The sequence below is a fragment of the Ovis canadensis genome, chromosome 3 (assembly GCF_042477335.2).
Source record: "Ovis canadensis isolate MfBH-ARS-UI-01 breed Bighorn chromosome 3, ARS-UI_OviCan_v2, whole genome shotgun sequence".
Lineage (NCBI taxonomy): Eukaryota > Metazoa > Chordata > Mammalia > Artiodactyla > Bovidae > Ovis > Ovis canadensis.
In genome coordinates, this window is record NC_091247.1 from 9111179 (window position 1) to 9133719 (window position 22541).

The window sequence follows — 22541 nt, forward strand, 5'->3', positions numbered from 1 at the left end:
TAAGGCCAGAACAGTTCCAGGTACTTCAGGACATAAAAGTGTCCATGCCCCTGCATACTTACAGCCGGATGCACTTAACCTTGCTGTGAGGGACCAGAGACATGCTCCGACTGACTCACTGTAGGGCCTGGGCATGGACACCCACCTCTCTAAGCCTCCCCTTCCTCCTCTGGAAATGGGATGATAATAATGTGAGTGTCAAATGCAATTATTTCTGTACAGCAGCCGCTATGGGGCCTGGCCAGAGAGGGGCTGCACTATAGGTGAGCTGGCCTAGGACCTGCCTGGGAAGACAACGGGCACACACAGCAAGCAGGCAGTAAGCCACACAGAACGATGCTCTGCTGAGGCAGGCAAGCCCTGTGGTCAGGGATGGTGGACTGGGAGGAGCTGGCAGACCGTGTTAAGCAATGAGAGTGGTCCAGGAAGGCCCATGGGATTGCATCCTGGGCTGGCAGAGATGAAGGAAGAGGAGGGGAAAGGTGGGGTGGAGACGTGAGCATGGTGCCCAGACATTGGCCAGGACTGATCCCATCCGAGCAGGGTCGGGAGGTAGGAGTGGGGCAGAGGGGTCATCAGGCCAGGCCTCGAGTGCAGGATGGGGTGCGGTGAGTTCTGCTGACTGGGGACAAGTTGTGCAGGATGTGATGGTATCGCAACCACTGATGCTGAGAGCCACCAGCACTGCCTGGATCTGAATAGGAGGAGGAACAGATCCCAGGGGTAGCCCTGGGGTCCCGGGGAGAGTCTGTGAAAGGCCAGCTTATAAAGGGCAGTTGGCTGCCAAAATCACAGGGCAGAGGGCACCTGCCTGTGCGCACACAGGGGCTGGGAGGCCACGCAGGGGGTCAGGCTGGTCCTGCAGCTGTCTCTGCCTGGGGAAGTCAGGTCACTGCTGCTGGTCTGAACCCTGCCCCGCAGGTCCAGAGCAAACTAGCTCCCGAAGTACCAAGGAAACACATTTCTGAAACAAAAAAGACAGGACAGGAAGGAAAGAAGTAATAATAAAACAGCTTACCTTGGCTATTTTCACAAAATGGCTCAGGATTTCTGCCCTTATTTTTAACGTCTGTGCTGTTAGAATTTCTCGTACAACCCAAAAACTGACCTGGAGAGTCAAACACAGACACACACACACACACACCAAAACGTTGTTAAATGCCAGGCCACCCAAGTTGCCCTGCCTACCACTTCCGTGGGACTTCCAGGAGGTGGGGAGAACACACCCTAGGGCTGAGGAGGTTCAGGGTTTCTCTGACACCCAACCCTGCAGTAGGGGGGTCCCTGTTGTCAGCACCAGATCTCCAACACACACAGCGATGCTGAGAGCAGAAAGTATGTCCATCCTCGTCCAGGGGACCTCCTGGGCCTCCATGACACATGGGTCTCCCTGAAGGGGGTGCAGGGAATTTTGAGATGAAACAGACAGGATTCCTGAGGAGACAATGGATGGGTGGATGGATGGATGGTTGGATGGATGGATGGTTGGATGGATGAATGGACAAATGGCAGACAAAGGGATATGCATGCTGGCAGTACCATCCATGAGATCCACATCCCCAGCCAGACCCAAGGCAAGAAGGACTCAGCTGTATACGAACAATTGTAACCAATTTAATTTTCCAGGAGCGGTCTGCCCAATTATTTATGTGATACAAAAGTGTCTCTCAAAGTTCCGTAAAGCAATGCAGTTTAAAGGACACATTTTTCTGCAGACAGCATATGCCAAAAGGATATACTGGTACTTTTGCTTCAGAATAGCATTCACACTTGACCATACCCGAGCCCCTGAATCCTCTGGTGGGAAAAAGAAAGTCATCCACCAGTGTCTAGTTGACTCAATGAAACAGGAGGCCTTTCATGCCAAGAAACACTGGGCAGTGGTTTGTTTTCCTGTTTACGTTTCACGACTATAAAAACAGGTTTTTTGTGAAACTCGGATGCCCAAGAGAGCAACGACAGCACCACAAAGAAAGGAGAGATGGACAGAGTGCGGGGGATGCGTGGAACGAAAAGGAACGCTAGGCATCTAAAACTTCCATACTGTACAAAGAATCAAATAGTTAAGAATACTCCAGAGTTAACAAAGCATGTTTACTGCTGTGACCACATGCCTTCTCTTTACTGAAATACTGTTAACTTTTCAGCGAGAAAACAAGAAAGGATTAACCAAGAATCAAAATTTGGTTTCTTATATTAAGCAGGAATATTATAGAAAAGTTTTCTCTGCGTAATTATCTGTGGTTGCCTCCAGGACATGCCTGGGTTTCCATAGAATCATTTTTTCCAAGGAACTGCCTAAAATTAAGTTCAGACTCAAATGTTTACTAGCCGGTTACAGAAGAAAGATTTTCTTGATACTAAATGATATGCCCATAAACCTTATATTTTAATACATGCATACTTTTATGCCACATAAATCTCGAGTGTGATAGTTTATATGTACAATTTAATAGATGCTTATGTGCCAAAAAATCACACATATTTAATTACAGAATATGGCAGAGCTGGCTCTGATCTGCAGCACATGGTGTGCAGGGGCAACTGTGGATCAGTTCAGTTCAGCAGACTTTCACAAAGCCCTTACTATGTGCTCCAGGCACAGGGACTGTGAGTCCCAGACCTGTCTGCCCTTGCCTGACACAGAGGAGACCGGAGGAGGCAGGATCCTCCAGAAGTCACTGTGTTAAAAGGTAGCTGGTGGCTGTGGCCATCAAGAAGTTCAGACCAAGCGAACTGGAGTGTGGGGAAGGCAATGACAGAGGGCGGCTTCCTACAGGAGGTCACCTTCCTACAGGAGGTCACCTTGAGAGATGGGCAGACCTTCGGCATGTAAGGAGACCAGGGAGAGCTGAGTGGGCCGATAGGACTGGTGTTGCAGGTGCCCCACGGGGTGGGGGTAGGAGGGAAGCTGAAGCTAGAAGGGAAGTGAGGGCCAGACTGCTGGGGTCAGGAGCAACAAGGGGACACTGTGCTGCATGGGGAGAGTTCCAGAGGCTTCTGGGCACAGGGATGACAGCCGAGACCCTTTTGTGGGGGCAGGGACACCCATCAGTAAACTGATACGAGGGTCTAAGCGAGAGATGGCAGGTTTGAGCTAGGGCCATGCTGCAGGAGATGGAGGGAAGAGGCGAAAGAGAAGGGCATTTCAAAGGGAGAATCAGCATAGTTTTAAACTGTTATAATTCTGTTTTCTAACTACAAAATTTAAGAGAAGCTTAATACAGAAAACAAAGGGACAGAGATAAGCACAAAAGACAGAAGTCATTCGCAAGATCGTTCTCACACACAGACCCCCTGTTATAAACACTGTGATATGTGTCCTTCTTGGAACACGTGTATGTCACGTCTCAGAACATATGTTTGTCTAGTCTTAGAACATATGTCCTTCTAGTCATAGAACCTGTTTCTCTTTTTCAATTAAACTGGTATATATTAATCATACTATCTCAAGGATTTTTATAAGCAAATAAGAATACCAAGGACTTCCCTGGTGGTCCAGTGGTTAAGAATTCACCTGCCAGTGCAGAGGACACAGGTTCGATCCCTGGTCTGGGAAGATACCACATGCCATGGGCAACTAAGCCCGGGCACCACAACTGCCAAGACAGCATGCCCTACGGCCCGTGCTCCACAGTAAGAGAGGCCACCACAATGAGAAGCCTGCTCCCTGTAACCTGAGAGAGCCTGGGTGCAGCAATGAAGACCCAGCACAGCCAAAGATAAATAAATACATGAAATTTTTAAAAATGCAAAATAAATGAAGAAAAAAAATATTGACATTTTTATTTTAGTAGCTGCCAAGTGACTCATCTCAGGGATGTCTCATCACTAAGGAACCTCATACTGCTGGGTAGCTTATTTCGAATTCTTTTGCTGTGATAGATACACACACACACACGTATAATTATACATATATCTTTATACATTTTTAATGAAGATCTGAGGATAAATTCTTTCAAGGTGGGGTGAATTAAAATATGTGTACATTTTCCCAGAAGTATGTATTGGCCTCCACAAGGTTTATTTTGTTGATCCATCAAAGTTGGAGCAGAGTTGTGTTCCCTTATACAAGCCAATACCAGTTATTATGGTTCTTTTTTTTCTTTACTAATGTAGTGGACAAACTAACATCTTACTGCCCGAATTCTACATTTCTTTCATGACTCCTCAGTTAACTTTTTTTTCTTGCACTTTTTTCCTCAGCTTTTTGTTGCAAACATTTTTCAGCCATTTGTACTCTCTGCCTGTGAGCTACGTGCTCTGGTCCTTCAGCCACCTTTCTATCGGGACACTTGTCCTCTAACTCTTGGTTAGTAAAAGGTCTCTTATATCAAAGTGAATGCATTACCCCTTTGTGAGTCATACAGTGTGCCAAGAGTGTGGAGAAACTGGTGCTCTCATACATTGTTTAGGAGAGAGGTTATAAAACTTAAAGGGCCATTTTGAAGAACAACTTGAACACGTCTCTCAAGCCGTTAAAGTTATATTCTCCCTAGAATATTTATCTTACAAACATATAGAAATGTAAAGGGATATGTGCATGCCGGTTCGCCGAAGTACTGTTTATAAAGCAAAGGAACAGGCCCATCAATAGGGAGTAGGTTGCATAAATAACACCGTCACCTTATACTTTGGAAGGAAGTTGTTATGGAAGGAAGGAGACAGTTTATCTACAAGGATTATTTGGAATTCTTCTGCATAGGAGGTTTGTCTAGTCACCTCCATTTATTTATTCCATCATTTGTTTAAAGGGGCTCATGAATATTTATTTTATACTTTTGGGTTATGATGCTTTGTTATTTATTTCATACTCAAAGCCATTTCAGCTTCAGCTACTGACAGCTGGCTTCGCCATGCCCTCAGCAGTGGTTGGTTGGTTTGTTTGAGCACTTTTTCACTCTCAGCAACTACAAGATATAACGGGACTTCCCTGGTGGTGCAGTGGTGAGGAATCTGCCTGCCAATGCAGGGGACATGGGTTTGATTCCTGGTCTGGGAAGATCCCATGTGCTGTCGGGCAACAAAGCCTGTGCACCACAACTGGAAAATAGTCCCCGCTCACAGCAACTAAAGAAAGCCAGAGCGCAGCCACAAAGACCCAACCAGCCAAAAATGAATTAACTAAATAATTAACTTTAAAAAATGCTACAGGTTCATCCTGTACATTTCTTGCCCCAGTCTGAAACCAGCCATTTCTCCAAGAAGCCTTGGCTCCTTTTATTAGATAATGGAATTAGAAACCAAGATCTGGGAGCATATATGCTTGAGCTACTGAGATATCACTGTTTCTAGGTCCTCTCAGATGGCAGAGCAAGGAGATGTGTGTGTGTGTGTGTGCATGTGTGTGCGTGCGTGCCTGTGCACGCACTAACTCTTGTATATACGCATACCTATAAACATTTCTATATCTAACCATCTGTATCTATACTAAACTAAATGAGTATACACTAATGTCTCCAACTCTAATCCATCTCCATATGGATCATTCTAGCCTTCCCCACCTGTTTGCCTGTACCTTCCCACTCCAGCAGGTGGGAGAAACCTGGTTCCTGCCATCTGCCACCCAGCTTCTTAACTGCTCAGTTCCAGGGTCCATGCATAATGGTTTCAGAATGGTTGCCCATCCCCACTTGGGAAACATCTTCACTAGAGTTAAGACCACATACAGGTCCTTTCACCTTTAGTCTCTCAGGCTCCCTTCAATTCCAGAGTTTCTCAGGCGCGCACCTTTCCCCTCACCCTTCTCAGCGTGGTTGTTTCAAACATTTATAATCCAGTCAGGCTCATGCGCCATGTTCTCCACTCCATCCTAGGACCCGGCAATCTCCACAATGAATTTTCTAATATCTGCGTACACTAAGGTTTACTCTTAGTGCTGTCAAGCTCTATGGGTCTCCACGGACGCACAGCGGCGTGTATCCAGCATACAGCATCATACAGAGCAGTTTCACCATCCTAAAAAACTTTCCTGTTCTTCACTTACTCAACCCTCTCCTCTGCTCACGCCTCTGGCAAACACTGATCTGCTTACCATCTCTACGGTTTTACCTTTTGCAGAATTTTTTTCAACATTTTCCCAAACTTTTTTTAAAAAATGGGGCAGGTAATCACATGTATGTTACCTCCTCAGACTATTTTTCTTTCTTCTTTTGGCCACATCGGGCTACTTGCAAGATGTTAGTTCCTGTGCCCTAGGCAGTGAAAGCACAAAGTCCTAACCACTAGGCCTCCAGGGCATTCCCCAGACTGGCTTCTTTCGGCTTGTAATATGTATTTAAGGTTCTTCCCTGTCTTTCTATGGCTTGAGAGTGTATTCTTTCCTTTTTTTTTGGAATGAATACTATTTATTCCATTGTATGAATTTACCAATCTGTCTATCCTTTAACCTACTGAGGGACACCTTACTTTCAGTATAAGACCTTTACAAATAAAGCTGCTATAACCAACTGTGTGTATCTGCATGTATGTGTATAGGTAGACTTAAGATTCCAAATAAACTGGATAAATATCGAAGAATGCAATTGCTGGAGTGTACCATTTTTTCATTCCCACCAGCAGCAAATGCGAGTTTATATTGCTCCAAACACTTGCCAAGAATTGGTATTGTCAGGTTTGGTGAGTTTGTTTTGTTTTGGTTTGGAGGATTTTTTTCTTTTTGTATTTCAGGCATTCTAAAAGGTTGTAGTGTTTGCCATTTTCCCAATGGCAAATAATGCTGAGCATCTTTTCATATGCTTATTTGCCTTCGGTATATCTTCTTTGGTGAAGTATTTATTCAGATCTTTGACCCATTTTTTAATTGGGTTACTTTCTTATTGTTGAGTTTTAAGAATATATTTTGGATTCAAGTCTTATTATATATGTGTTTCACGAATATTTTCCCCAGGCTGTGCTTTGTCTTTTAATTCTCCTAACTGTGTCTTTTGCGAAATATAAGATTTTAATTTTAATAAAGCCCAGCTTGCCAATTCTTTTCTTTTATGGACTGTGCTTTGATGTTATATCTAATAATTCATCACCAACAGTCATGTAGATTTTCTTCTATGTTTAAGTTTTATAGTTCTATGTTTTACATTTAGGTTTACGGTCAATTTTTATTTAATTTTTATGGAAGGCCTAAAGTCTTGCAGGTTCATTTTTTCAAACACAAAAAAATACTTCCAACTATTTCAGTAGTATTTGTTCAAGAAATTACCCTTTCTCCATTAACTGCCCTCATGCATTTGTCAAAGGTCAGTTGCCTATATTTGTCTGGGTCTAGTTCTGGGCTCTCTATTCTATCAACCTAGGTGTCTATTCTTTTGCCAGTACCATACTGTCTCAATTACTATAACTTTACAAGCAGTCCTGAAATTAAGCAGAGTGAGTCCTCCAACTTTGTTCTTTTTCTGGTTATTCTAAGGCTTTAGCCTTTCCATATAAACTTTAGAATCAGCTTGTTGATATTTATGAAATAGTCTCAGGAGACTGGGGTTCAATCCCTGGGTTGGGAAGATGCCCTGGAGGAGGGCATGGCAATCCACTCCAGGATTCTTGCCTGGAGAATGCTGTGGACAGAGAAGCCTGGCGGGCTACGGTCCGTGGGGTCACAAAGAGTTGGACACGACTGAGCAGCTGAGCACGGCACACAGCACATGAAATAGCTTGCTGGGATTTTTAAAAGATAAGTTTACTTATTTATCCACTGCTGGCTGTGCTGGGTCTTTGGTGCCGCTCAGGCTTTTCTCTAGCTGTGGAGAGCAGGGGCTACTCTCTTTTTGTGGGGGCCTCTCTCATTGCAGAGCACCATCTCTAAGGCGTGCAGGCTCAGTAGTGGCTCCTGGGCTTCAGAGCACGGGCTCCATAGTTGCAGCATACAGGCTTAGCTGCTCCATGGCCTGTGGGATCTTCCCAGGTCAAGGATCAAACCTGTGTCTCTGGTGTCGGCAGGTGGATTCTTCAGCACTGAGTCACCAGGGAAGCCCGTCTTACTGGGATTTTGACTGGAGTTGAATTGAGTCTACAGATCAAGCTGGAACAAACCGACATCTTGGTAATGTGTCTTCTAATATATGAAGACAGAATATCTATTTCAGTCTACTTTGACTTCATTAGGATTTTTCAGTTTTTCGCATATAGAACCTGTACATACTTTGTTAGAGTTATACCTAAGTATTCCTTGTGCGTGTGTGTGCACACACTACTGTAAATGGTGGTGTTATTTTTCAATTTCAAATTCCAATTCCTCATTGCTGGTATACAGAAAAGCTTTTATATTGATCTTGTGCCCTGAATCCTTGGTATACTCACTGTGGTTCCAGAAGTTTTAAAAATAGACGCCTTTGGGATTTTCTGCACAGATAATCATGTCATCCTTATTTACTCATTTTGGTTGCGTGGGGTCTTAGCTGCAGCACAGATCGTCGTCAAAATGGCTCAGCAGCTGCAGCATGTGGGCTTAGGTGCTCCAAGGCACGTGGGATTTTAGTTCCCTGACCAGGGTACCCTGCGTTGCGAGGTGAGTTCTTTACCACTGGACCTCCAGGGAAGTCCTAATCATGTCATCTTTGAATAAAGACAGTTTTAGTTCTTCCTTTTCAGTCTAAGTATCTTTTTATTCCCTTGTCTTACTGCACTAGCAAGGACTTCCAGTTCAATGTTAAATGGAAGTGGTGAGAGAGCACGTCCAATCTTAAAGGGAAAGCATCGAGTGTCTTAATGTTAAGTATGATGTCAGCTGCAGGATTTTCTGTAGATGTCTTTTATCAAATTGAGGAAGTTGCCCCTCTATTCCTGATTTGCTGAGAGTTTTTTTGTATTATGAATACATGCTGAATTTCGTTAAATGCTTTTTTTGGGTCGACTGATAAGATGTTATGCTTTTTCTTCTTTAGCCTGTTAAAACAGTGGATTACATTAACTCATTTTCAACTGCTGAATCAGTCCATGCACACATGGAATAAATGCCTCTTGGTCATGGTGCTAGCAAGCTTGTAAAACACATAAGCTATTACGATCAGGATCACTGTTTTGGTGGTAGAGCTAGCACTGGAGTTAAGGCACTGGGGACTAAGATATCCCCGGGGAATTTTCACAACAGTATTAGAAGTGAATAAAGCAGAACAGTTATGAACACAGAGAGCTTTAGCTAATCAACCACAAATGAAAACAATCAAAGCATAAAGTAAAAAAAAATCCAGGTTTTAGAATGCTATCCTTTCTTACAAGAAAGTGACTTTTGCTACAAATTTCTCAATAAGCCCACTCATGGTTTCCTTAGAAACCTGGAGTAAGATGGGAAAGCAGAGGTCCCAGCCTCTCCCTGCCCCCACCACTGGATTCCTGGTACTGCAATAAAACACTGTCTGGTCTCTGCCTGAGCCTCCATGGGCAGGGAACCACCCTGTATCAGGAGAAAGCAACCACCTACCCACTTCTATCCCTTGCTCCCTGCACTTACTGATTAGGCCCCACAGGTTCTATTCAGTCCATTTCCCCATAAGAACCCCTTAATTACGTCCTCTCCAAGCCTTCACATTCCTAGATCCTTCCTCTGATCCTTGTATAACATGCTTTCTTTCCCCTCACCCTCCGACCCTCTGATCACTGTGACACCCCAGTCTTCACATGGGGTGCCAAGGTCCAGACATAACGGTCTAGGAGTGGCTGGATAAAGCATAGGAAAGTGGGATTATCACACAGTTATTAGAACTGAGCCATTCTAGTTTAAACTTTTAATTCAAATTTTTTAAAAAACGACAACACCAATTACTGGTAAGAATATGACGCAACACGAGCTTTCCTTCATTGCTGGTGAGAATGCAAAATGGTACAGACATGATCCAGTAACTGTACTCCTAGGTATTTACCCAGTTTATTTAAAGTCTTATGTCCACACACCAAAAAAAAAAAACCAACATGCAAATGTTTATAGCATTTTTATTCATAATTATCAAAAAGTGGAAGTCCTTTGATAGATGAATGGATAGACAAACTGGTAAATTCAAACACTGAATAGGACTCACTTAAAAAGAAAAGCCATCAAGCCATAAAAATGCATGAATGGATCTTAAATGCATGTGGCTGAGTGAAAAGATAGTCTGAAAAGGCTACATACATATGCGTCCCCTTTTTTTCAGAATCTGGAGAAGTGAACCTTTAATGCTAGCAGGTAGATCAGCATCTGGACCACCGCCTTCCTCTCCACAGCAAATCCTGCCTTATTCTTTGGGCAACTTCAGCATCACCTGAGACCATCACCTTGAGACCATGGCCTCAAGGTCACGTTATCGTTTTGGCAGCTATTAGCACCCACCACTCCAGTCACATTCTTCTCCTAATTACCAAGGACTGCCCTGCATCAGAGACCTGAAGTTCCGGTCTCAGGCCATAACCTTTAAACCTTCTAGTCCTTACTTTCTCCTTGAGTCCACCCCCACCCCTGTGCCCACTCTTCCCTCTTGCCAGACTCTGGAGTCCCTGGCAACCCCTCCCTCCTTAAAAGCAGACAGATCCTCTATCATTTGTCACTTCAGTCCCTTGCCCTGTGGTCCTTCAAAAAGAATCTGCTTTGCTAACTGTGGATGGATCTAACCACTTACCTTCCTGTGCCCCTTTCTTTTGGCTGCAAAGTGCAACTAGAATAAAATCATCTACCCTCATGCCCTGGGGCCACTTTAAAAGCTACAATCTCTATTTCATCTGGTCCACTGGCTCTACTCATGAGTCTTTTATATTTCCAGGGTCAGTTTTCTCTTTTCCCTGGAATGGTTTTTTCAAGCTTTCCCCAACCCCCTCAAGATTCCCTGCTGTGTCCCAGCTTCATCTCCAATTCCATGGAGGAAAGAGGAGCCACAGAACCTCCTCACACCACACCTACAAGCAGACCTGTGTCTGTATCTTTCCTTTCTGCAGACTCGCCTTTTATAACGCAGAGTGCCCAGGTCCCGGCCTCTCCCACCTTTGCTGGAACTTCACTTCATTATGTATACCTGCTCTCTTCTTATCTTTAATCTTTCCTGGTCTACTGGCTCCTTCCATTCAAAATAAGAACATCCCCAAGGCTCTTTCCGCTGAAAAGAAAAAAGGACTATTACCACCTCCCTGAACGTCCAGCCCCTCCAGCCACTCCTCATCTTTCTCAATGGGAGCATCGCCTACATCTGCTCTCTCCATTCCCTCACACCTCCTACGGCTCAGCCTGCTACAGCCCAGCTTCTATTTCACATCCCCACAAAACAGCTCCTGCTGAGCTCACCACCGCTGTGCTGCTAAGACTTTCTTTCCAGTCTTTTTAACTGACCCATTCTGTAGCATCCCCATATCCTTGAGACCCTGATTTCTAAACAGCACCTTTTCTGGAGGATCTTCTCGTCCCCGGCTGCTCGTTCTCAGCTCTCACAGGGGCTTCTCTTGCTCCCAGGGTGATCTCATCCACTCCTGTGCTTCGTTTGCAGCTGATTCAATATCTGCATCTCCATGCTGGATCTTTCCCCTGACTCCCAGACGCAAACATCTGATACCTGCTGCACAGCTGAACTCATACGTCCAAACCCTTTTCATCTCCTCCCTCACAGCTGCTCCTCCTCTGTGCTCACTATCTCAAAGAGAGATGCTGCCAAGGACCAAAGGGCCCCTCCTTGCACCTCCCTGTCATCTCCCTCCACGTCTCATCAATCACCGAGAGCTACCATTTGGTCTCAATATTCTGTTGAGTCCGGCCACTTCACATCTCTATTCTTCACCTGGATGAATGGGACAGACTCCGATCCAGTCTCCTGGCCTCCCTTCCAACTGCCCACACCTCTCCTCTGGTTTTCCCATCCTAATGCTGATTCCCCTGGACTGTCAGCCCCTCCATTACTTCTGTCTCCCCATTTAGACTGTGAGCAAGGGCTAAATCTAGTTTACTATTGACAACCCTGGACCAAAGACAGAGCCTGGGGCGTGCTCAGTCAATGTCTATTAAATAAATAAATGAATGTAACTAGAAGCAATGAGCCTCAGATGAAAGCGGATTTATACAATGAGGAAAGAACAGTTGTTTGGAGGTAGCTTTTGGAAGGGAAAATACTAACACTGCCTCCCAGCTCTGTGATAAATGAGGTCTGGAAGAACCAGGGGGATCCACTGGAGTCATGTTCATAAAAATGGGGGAGGCTTTTCAACAGAGAAACTCATCAGTTATGTGACTTTGAGCAAGTTATTTCATTTTCTAGAATCTCAGCTTTCTCATTCATAAAATGGGTTTAAAATATCAGCCTCACTGGGCTTTGTGAAAACAGAATCAAATGCAGGTTAAATGCTCAGTACAGTGTCTAACTCAGGTGAGTTCAGCCTAAGTGCTCAATAAACTTTTTTTTTTTTTAAAGAGTCTTGATTAAAGCCAAGAAGGAGTGGGAACATTCAGGGGTTAGGCTGATGACGGGAGTTGGGGGCAGGGGGGAAGGGGGCAGTTACAAGAGTGCTGGGGTATCAGCACGAAAGCTCCGAGCAGGAAGAGTGCCAGAGGCAAGAAGGTCTGCGGGGGCCCTGCCATCACTCTCAGCCACTTCCTGCCCGAGCACCGACTTTCCTGGAGGAACTGCCAGTCCTCCAGTCTCACTCCCTGCCACCCAGACCCCTACCCGCCTCCACCGGAAGGCCTGCTTCTGAGACTTGGCCAGACAGAGCCTCGTGTTTCCTGTTGGGGCCATGAGGTCAGGGTGCACAGCAGAGGATCCAAACCCGGGCCATCGTCCCCAGAGTCTCAAGTCCAGGACATGGAATGGAAAAGAGGCAGGTCTTTTCTGCGGGAGTTGCCCTCACAGGGAGCTGCCGAACGCCGTCTCAGAACCAGAAAGGAGGAGGCTGCTTGTCGGGGGCCAGTGCAGAGGAAAGCGGGACCTCCAGGTGGAAGACAGAAGTATTGCCTGAGGTCCCCCAAAAACACATGGAGTCTAGCCTCTCCCTGGGTTTGTTCCATGAGCCAGCAGGGGCTTCCGTCATGAGGAGCTATGTGTATATATCCTGAGCAGAGTGAAAGCCACCCTCCTGGGCAAAGCATTGAGACCCTCTGCCCTGTCCAGCCCCCGCTAATATGTAAGCATCTTATGACCCACACGTGGACTTGTCCAGGCCTCAGAACAGGTTAGCAGCAGAGACCGGACTGGAACCAAGTTCTCCCAATTCCCTGTCCATCTCTTCCACATTCTTCATCTTCAGGACACAATTCCCACCCTACCGCCAGCACTTGGGCCCAAAGCTAACCTTCCTTTCAGCCTGTAGTTCCCATGACACTACTGCTGCTACTGCTGCTGCTAAGTCACTTCAGTCATGTCTGACTCTGTGCGACCCCATAGACGGCAGCCCACCAGGCTCCCCTGTCCCTGGGATTCTCCAGGCAAGAATACTGGAGTGGGTCGCCATTTCCTTCTCCGATGCGTGAAAGTGAAAAGTCAAAGCGAAGTCACTCAGTCGTGTTCGACTCTTCGTGACCCTATGGACTGCAGCCCACCAGGCTCCTCTGTTGGTGGGATTTTCCAGGCAAGAGTGCTGGAGTGGGGTGCCACTGCCTTCTCCGCTCATGACGCTACCACCTGTTTTAGAGCTAATTCTATTAGTTTACTGTGTGTCAGGTGCTGAGCTAAACCTTTTACATCCATGATTCTCATCTGATCTTCAAAAACCACTTGAAATGATTCTTCCTATTTCATATACGATGAGGAAGGTCAGAGGCTGAAAGACAAGCCAAGATCATACCGGTAACAGGTCGCACAGCTAAGATGCACACTCAGGTCTGCTGGATTCCATGCAACCACAGCTTCTCAGACTGCTGTCCTCTAAAGTATTCATGCAAAAACTCGGGGGCTTTGAAGGGCCAGCAGAAAATCCAGTCACTTAACTTAAATGCACTCACTTAAATGCAAATGTATACATGTGTCTATTTGTCTAAGGGCAGGTTCATAGGTGATACATCAGATTCTCAACAACAACAAAAAAACCCATGATTCAAAAAGGGTTGAGAACTTCTGGCTTTACGATGAACTCCCTGGGGCCAAGGCACAGGCCTGGCCCATAACAGACCCCTGGGGAACTCAGCCCAGCCCTTCCGTCCCAGCCATTCCATAAACAAATGCTAAGGGACGCAGGCCCCATGGAGGAGTAGCCACGTCCTCCAGGACTGACCAGAGCACTGGCTCTGGTTTGGCCACAGGGAGCCTCAGATTCCCCAGCAACCTCCTTCCACTCAGCTAATCTTTCTTCTTTCCCACCCTGGCCAAAAAATGCTTGGATGCCTACTAGACACAGACACTGCGCTAAGAGCTCTACCTAGATCATCTCATTTAATGTTTGAAACAACTGTGCAAAGTGAGTACTACCATGATTTTCATTCGCAGATAAGGAAACAGGCTCAGAGAGGTACGTGACCTGCTTGCCTTTAGCTGGAGTCTGATGAGCAGCCTGGTTGACACATATGAAAGTCGGCCAGGAGGGGATGGATACCAATCAGTTCATCTCAGGAAAAGCAGCTCTGGTGGCTGACAGCCAGGCCGTGGGCCAGTTTTCAAGCCAGAGCTGGTACCAGGGCTTCGTCTAGGAACTGCTCTCTAAGTGGCTCACAGGCCGGCAGGAAGACCATCTCTCAGAGCATCCTGTTTGGGAAAAGGCAGCTTTACTTCTGGCTTGCTTCACCCGCTTGGTCCGAGCTGGACACGAAACAACTGTTCGCAGAACAAGCCGCGCTGCTCTTTGCCAAGCTGACCTGGCCTCCGCGTGCAAAGCAGATTACATCAGAGCCCCCAGTGGCCCTCCTCCCGGAGCGCTGTGGCTGATCAGAGGTGGGACTCGGCTGGCTCCCAAATAGTTTTGCTAAGGAAACTATGAATCCCCTGATAGTGTGTACACATCTGGTTGTTTTTAAAAGACTAAGCTCAGTTGAAAAGGAAAAGATTTTGAAAATAAAGAGTAAAAAAAAAACAAAACACAAAAGGCTTCAGAATTTCTCTTTTCAAAACAAACGATGTACAGTCCCTACCGCAGATGTAGCTAGGCCTTCCGTAGTTCCTACTGTATCTCATAAAACAATGGTAACGCGAACTCCAGCCCTGATCAGCTGACTACAAGCTGGTGCCTCTTTGAGGGCTCCCGCTGTGCTTGGGGAGGTAGCCAGCTGAGGCTGGAGAGGCTGAATAATGGTGATGCATAGCACCCGGCATTTCCGAGAGGGATGGCCCAGCTGGAGGGAAGGCCCAAAGGGAACCCAGGCCCAACACTCCGGGCTCCAGTCACATATGCTGTGCAACCTCTAGGCCACTGTCCTCATTTGAAACCAGAGAAACAGAACAAAGAGAAAAGGCTGTCAACAGCCCCATTTGGAGGTTTGGTCTATTCAAGGAGGTCTTGCAGGGTACTTTCTACCAAAGATCATGTTCTGGCAGGTCTGTCTGAGCAATCAGAAGCCCGCCACCCTCCCAACCCCCCGGCTCAGTTGGTCCAAGTCCTTGATAACATTCCTTTAGGTGGGGATGCAGCTTCATACCTGGAGCAAAGGTTCTGAGTAAGCCTCTCTGGTCTGTAGTAGTAGCATGGGTGGGGCCAGTGACCAGGTCATCAGGAATTCAAAGAAATTGAATTCAAGGAGCATTTATTGAGCACCTCATTCTTTCACGCTACACATACTTACTGAATACAGCTGACACTCAGTAAGGTGGTAGGGGAAACAGAGATGAACAAGACAAACACAGTTCCTGCCCTCATGGAGCCCGCAGACTGGCCAGGAAGATGGAGTCTAAAGAGCTACACAAAGTGCGGCCAGACGGGGAAAGGGCTACACGGAGACGCAGAGGCGCAATGAGGGGACACATGACAGGCAGCCCTGACACCGGCTGGGATTCACGGAAGACTCCTGGAGAGGGTGACATTCTGGCTGAGATCAGGTTAGGAGCTGAACAGGGAGAACAGCACGGATGGGGGCCTCATGGGACTGAGACGTGATGAAGCAGGAAAGAGGAGGGAGGCCAGGAAGGCCAAAGCCCACAGAGTAGAGGGGAGGCCAGAAGCCAGACCCACCATGCAGGACCTTGCAGGGCACATTAAGGATGCCTGGAGAACCTTAGCTTCAGTGGAACTGAAAGCCACCGAAATGATTTAGATACAGAAAAGATGTGTTCAATTCCATCTGTTGTGTGAAAAAGGACTGTGATGGCACAAGCATGGATGAAGGTGGGGGGTTCAGGAAGAGGGGTTTGGACTGGGGCCAGTGCCTGGGAGCGAAGCCTGGAGGGGCTCCCAGCCTACGGGGGACAACAGATTACTATCTGCACACGCACGTGCATGGGGTGTTCTTACCTGGTTAAACCTCCGGGTAAAGGCCACGACGTTGGGGGCGAGACTATGTTTCTCCTTCTTACTCCATCCACAGCTGGCTAGTTCCTAGGAAGCACAGAGTCAATTTCAAACAGTGATTCCAATGAGGATGCAAATACAGACGGGCATCTACCTGGAAGGTGGGCCCAGAGGTGGGGAAGGGCTGAACCTTGGCCATCTGTGCCCTCCCAGGGTGGGGAAGAATCTCCTCCTCCTCTAGAGAAAGGGGCTGGGTCCACAGGTAGAGGGGCATCCTGGGACCCCCCCAGAGGCGAGGGTGAGAAGCAGGTTACTTATCTCTACAACCTCAGCCACATCTCTCGGGACTTCTGTGCCCAAATTATTCTCAACCCCACAAGGCCACTCTGCCAGCTCCCTGGGACTAGAAGTCCCTTCTTAATGCAGACTGTCTGATAGAGGGTATAATGTTATAATAAGCAGGATTCACCATCCCCTCCCAGGGCTAACTTAAAATCTGGCTGAAGATTCTCATTGGCCCAGGGACATCCTCCATTCCTGGAATTAGGGAACATTCCAGGCCAAGCCCATTGCTATCAGAGAAGCTTTTGGATGACCTTGGATTCTTTCCTGAAGCTGGCCTCTCCTCTCTCTCACACAAGCAAAGGGGGGCAGGAGGAGAGGTGCCCTTAATATCTTTTTCAGGAGCCTTGTCTCTTTTTTCCTAGCAGGTTTAGCATTATAATTTGAAGAATCAAATGACCTAAATATTACCTATCAGTGAGGTTGGTACCAAGAACCCCCCCTATGTGTGGGCAGGGGACAGGAAGCCTCACTTTTTACCTCACAGAATTTTCACCATATCAGTTTTAATAAAGAAGAAGAGGGCTCAGCACTACTCATCCTCCTGAATGAATGCTCTGAAAATCACTCAGTCGTGTCCAACTCTGCAACCCCATGGACTATACAGTCCATGGAATTCTCCAGGCCAGAATACTGGAGTGGGTAGCCATTCACCATTCTCTTCTGCAGGGGATCTTTCCAACCCAGGAATCTAACCGGAATCTCTTGCATTGCAGGTGGATTCTTTGTCAGCTGAGCCACCAGGGAAGCCTAAGAACACTGCAGTGGGTAACCTATCCCTTCTCCAACAGCTCTTCCCAACCCAGAGATCAAACCCAGGTCTCCTGCATTACAGGAGGATTCTTTACCAGCTGAGCTACCAGAGAAGTCCATTAATTTGGTAGCCATCCCCTTCTCCAGGGAATGTTCCCAACCCAGGGATCGAACCCAGGTCTCCCGCATGGCAGGCAGATTCTTTACCAGTTGAGCAACCAGGGAAACCCAAGAATACTGGAGTAGCCTATCCCTTCTCCAGCGGATCTTCCCGACCCAGGAATCTAACCGGACTCTCCTGCATTGCAGGCGGATTCTTTGCCAGCTGAGCGACTAGGGAAGCCTTGGCTCCCCTTCTGCCCCCCTTCTTTTCTCAGGTAGACATGAGTCTGAGCTGCAGAGTTTACCTCTGTTTACCATGATTCTCCTTGTTCTGAAATGTCTATCTGGGTTTCTTTCCAAATGTATACTACTGAGCCCTCCCACGACCCCACTTTAGAACACATGTTTCCATCAGTCTGCAGATGTGCATCACTGCCCTTTTGAAGTATAATTGTGAAGGCAAGGGCTTCTTTCCCAGGTGGACCCTAAAGCCAGCTCTGAAATGTATGGACTATAATCTGATAGAAAAGAGAATTTGTAAAACTGATATTCAAGGACTGATTGTTGCCCAATTGCTGGTGACAGTTCCCCCCTTTGTTTTTTCCTGAATTCTTTAATAAACAGCGGAAGTTATATACATTTCCATAGGAGGGGGGCTGCACATCGCATGTTTGTAAGTGCTCATTTAATTCAGTGCTTGGGTTTTATTTTTGCACCGTAAGTAACATAGGAAGGCATTCTCGAAGGGAGCAGTGTGGACCTAGCAGACAGACCGAGGTCAGAGTCTGCCCTCCACATATCAGCTGCATTCTGAGAAGAACCTAAATTTTCTCATCTTGAAATGGGTATGATGCTATATTTACCCACGAAGGTCTTCAGAACAGGTAAGTGAGATTAAAGCATACACGGGGCACCTGGTATGTAGCAATTACTTGATAAAGGTCACCCTCCTCTTCCCAGGGTCAGCCACGTGCTGTCAGACATGACTTTAACTCCAAACACTCCCTTCTTTATTCCACATGTGCTCTCACTGCTGTCTTGAATTACTAACACAAATCTATCATTATTTCTCTTTCATTTTGCTGATGTCATGCAGGCAGGAACCAAAGCAGGAACTTAATACATCTGCCCCAAATTTGCTTGATTTGAACATTCCTGGGCTTCCCTGGTGGCTCAGATGGTAAATCGTCTGCCTGCAATGCGGGAGACCTGGGTTCCATCCCTGGATCGGGAAGATCCTCTGGAGAAGGAAATGGCAACCCATCCCAGTACTCTTGCCTGGAAAATCTCATGGAGCCTGGTAGGCTACAGTCCATGGGGTCGCAAAGAGTCGGACACGACTGGGTGACTTCACTTCCTTCACTTCCTTAAGAACTTGATTTAAAACCTGAATGCAGGGACTTCCCTGGTGGTCCTGTGGCTAAGACGCTGCACTCCCAATGCAGGGGGCCTGAGTTCAATCCCTCCCTGGTTAGGGAACTAGATCCCACATGCCACAACTAAGATCCAGTGTGGCCAAATAAATAAATAATTTTAAAAATAAAAAAAATAAATAAAAACTATGTGCAGTTCTTAAACCCTTTCATGCTACAAGACAAGTCATATTCAAAATTAAAAGCTCAACACAGCAAAACACTATGTTTGAGAGATCCCTTGGTAAAAGAGAGTCCTTTCTTTGTTCGGAATCCAAACCCTGTCACTCTTTTCCTTGGGGACCGCTTTCCTGGCACCAGTTTCATCGAGACGGAGGAAGAAGAGAGGGATGCTGAAGCTAACTCTACAGAACTGTGGTGGAGACCAAGAGAGACAAAGCCCGACAAAGGAGGGGACACGCAGGGCGCAGGCCTGGCTCACAGCGGATTCATCTGGGGGATGCACAGGGCATGAGCCTTCCTCACTGCTGAAACCTCCCAAAACCGGTACAGAGAGATTTATCAAGATGTCAAATGAAATAAGACCATTCTAACTGCACTAAAACAAGTCCTGGGCCCAGCCTCTTTGGCACTATTCCTCTTCTGTGTTTGGCCTTATTGGAAAACAAGAGATTCCATCTGTGTGAAGCGGGTTTGGAAAATGTGAAGTAATAGAGCAACACTCCTCCAGTCACTAATGCCTTAAAAAGGTCTACGCTACGGAACCAATTTGAGCATAATTAAGTTAAAATTGACCAGAGGAGACGGGGCTGGTTCTGGAAGGGAGACGAGGGGCTGGGCTGAAGCTGGTAAGGCCCTTGTAGCCTGCATGCTGGAGAGCCAGGCAGCTGCACCCGGGCTGCATGGGGCCTGATCTTGCCCAGGCTGCCACTGGTTCTGAGCTCTCTGCCGAGGTCCACTGGACATGAAAGGACAGGAAGAACCCGGTCAGTCCTCGCCAGCTTCCTGTAGCACCTCTCCTCCACCATGCGGCTGTTTCCCTGGGTCTATCAGGGAGAAACTTTCTGCCACTAAATAAGCTGCCTCCTCTCCCTTCCTCGGGCTTCAGTGGAAGGCAGGTCCCATCTTCTGGGCTCTGGCTCCCTTGCCCTCCCTGCTTGGAGCTCTTGCTCTGATGCCTTTTCTGGTACCTGTATCTTTAAACCTCTTCCTCTCCAGTTTCTTTCCTGCTAGCAATTTAAGAAGCTTAAACATAAGCCTCTCTGGCAAATAATAATAATGGTGATGACATATCACCTTGGCAGTAATAACCAAGGCCATCTTTTCCAGACCTCCGGTTCCTCCAGCTCCCACTCACTCTCTTTCTTCCCTTTTCAGGCCCATCTCTTGAAAGCGTTCCTGGCCACCTCTTTCTTGGTCCCCTGGCGGGGGAACCCCTCTGTTTTCCACTCTCTGTCCTCGCCCCCTAGCTCTGCATTCTTCTGGTTGTCTTCTCACCTCTTGTGCCAGCCCCCCCCCCAATTCCGAGTGGTTTTTCAGTTGCTTTATTCTTTTCTGACACATGTCCCCCAAGTGGTGAAAGTGTTAGTTACTCAGTCATGGGGTTGACTCTGTGATCCCATGAACTGTAGCACAGCAGACTCCTCTGTCCATGGAATTCTCCAGGCAAGAATACTGGAGTGAGTTGCCATTTCCTTCTCCAGGGGATCTTCCCAACTCGGGGATTGAACCCAGGCTTCCTGTATTGCAGGCAGATTCTTTACCATCTGAGTCACCAGGGCTTCCCATGTTTCCCAAGCCCCACCTAAACCTGTCCAAGGGCACCTTCCAGGAAGGTGTCTGCATCCCTTCCAGGAAGATCACACTTCCCCATGGCTTCCAGCACACTCCAGTGTCCAGCCCAAGTTTCTCTTCTGACTCCAGACCAGTAGAGTCAGCCACCTCCTGGCCACACCTTCCTTGGCTTCCCACAGACACCCTAAAATCAGAAGGCCCAGAACCAAAAGAGTGTCTGATCAGCTGCCTTAAATAAAGAACACCTAAAGACATGAGAATCATTTAGACGTTCAGTCAAACAAAGGACAATGTTTATAACAAACTGTCCATGGAAAAAAATCCCTAGCCAGTGTAAAAACAATTTTGTCTTAATATCCCCATCTGTAAGCATTCCCGGGTGAGAACAAGAGTCAACACTGGTCTCCGCTCACCCTGGAAGCTTCTCTGGCCGCCAGCTTTGTGCTTAGGGTTTTAGGAGTCAGATGCCCTGAGGTGGCCTGAGAAAGGCCTGACCAGACTGTGTCTGGGGTCAGTGAGGTAAGGCCCTGGAAGAGGCGATCTGGGGAAGGGGACAAAATTCTTCCAGAAGACCCCCACAGGATCTAAGCCACTGAGCCACAGGCAGCCACACAAGGCCCTTCCACGCATGAGCTAATTCTATCTACAGTCTTCTCCAAATTACATTCCTAAAGCATGCCCACATGGAAAATGTACCACCTCAAGGGAAGGTCACTAAATCTGACCTCAGGGACCACCACCAGGCGGCAGCAGCCAGTGACACCACATTACCATCTTGCTCAATGGCAATCTTTTCCCCTTCTTCCTCTCCCCATATTTCTCCCCATCCTTCCCATCCTGCCCTCTGGAACAATCTTCAGAAGAGCCGGCGGGACAGTCACGCACTAGTCAAAGGAGTTTTAGAAACATCACAGGGAGTGGGTGAGCCACTGAGGTAACTGGGGGGAGACAGCACCAGTTTGTGGGTTGGTTCAGTTCAGTTCAGTTCAGTTCAGTTCAGTCACTCAGTCGTGTCCAACTCTTTGCGACCCCATGAATCGCAGCACGCCAGGCCTCCCTGTTCATCACCAACTCCCGGAGTTCACTCAGACTCACATCCATCGAGTCGGTGATGCCATCCAGCCATCTCATCCTCGGTCGTCCCCTTCTCCTCCTGCCCCCAATCCCTCCCAGCATCAGAGTCTTTTCCAATGAGTCAACTCTTCGCATGAGGTGGCCAAAGTACTGGAGTTTCAGTTTTAGCATCATTCCTTCCAAAGAAATCCCAGGGCAGATCTCCTTCAGAATGGACTGGTTGGATCTCCTTGCAGTCCAAGGGACTCTCAAGAGTCTTCTCCAACACCACAGTTCAAAAGCATCAATTCTTCGGCGCTCAGCCTTCTTCACAGTCCAACTGTCACATCCATACATGACCACAGGAAAAACCATAGCCTTGGTAGTGGGGGTCTAAGGAGCAAGGCATTTCAGAGCTCTCATACCTCACTGCTGGGAATGCAAAATGGTAGAGCCATTTGGGAGGGCCATTTGGCAGTTTCTTTAAAAAAAAAAAAAATCATCTCTTTTTTTTTTTTTTTTTTGGCTGTGCCAAGTCTTAGTTAGAGCATGCAAGATCTTGAGTTTCAGCATGCAAACTCTTCATTGCAAGATGTGAGATCTGGTTCCCTGACCAGAGATGGAACCCAGGCCCCCTGCATTAGGGGCACAGAGTCTTACTCACTGATCCATCAGGGAAGTTCCTGGAAGTTTCTTTTTCATTTTAAGCATACATTTAGCAAGTGACCCAGCAATCTCACTAAAGCAAACATCTGTCCACACACAAAAGAAACATGTTCATGTTTATCTCAATTTCCTCAAACTGAAAACAACCCA

At 47.1% G+C, this 22541-nt stretch overlaps 1 protein-coding gene across 22 annotated transcripts in view; it reads right to left on the reverse strand.

Moving 5' to 3' along the window:
- The window catches only part of RALGPS1 (Ral GEF with PH domain and SH3 binding motif 1), a 302499-nt gene that overhangs the window by 185402 nt on the left and 94556 nt on the right, over positions 1–22541 (reverse strand). For all 22 annotated transcript variants that reach the window (XR_011255489.1, XM_069582375.1, XM_069582374.1 and 19 more), the window contains 2 exons: positions 16312–16395; positions 1019–1108 (listed from right to left, as the gene is read on the reverse strand). Coding sequence is in view for 21 of the 22 variants with exons in the window: in XM_069582375.1 (XP_069438476.1) it covers positions 1019–1108; positions 16312–16395 (174 nt within the window). In the remaining variant the exon portion in view is untranslated. The remainder of the gene's footprint in view (positions 1–1018; positions 1109–16311; positions 16396–22541) is intronic.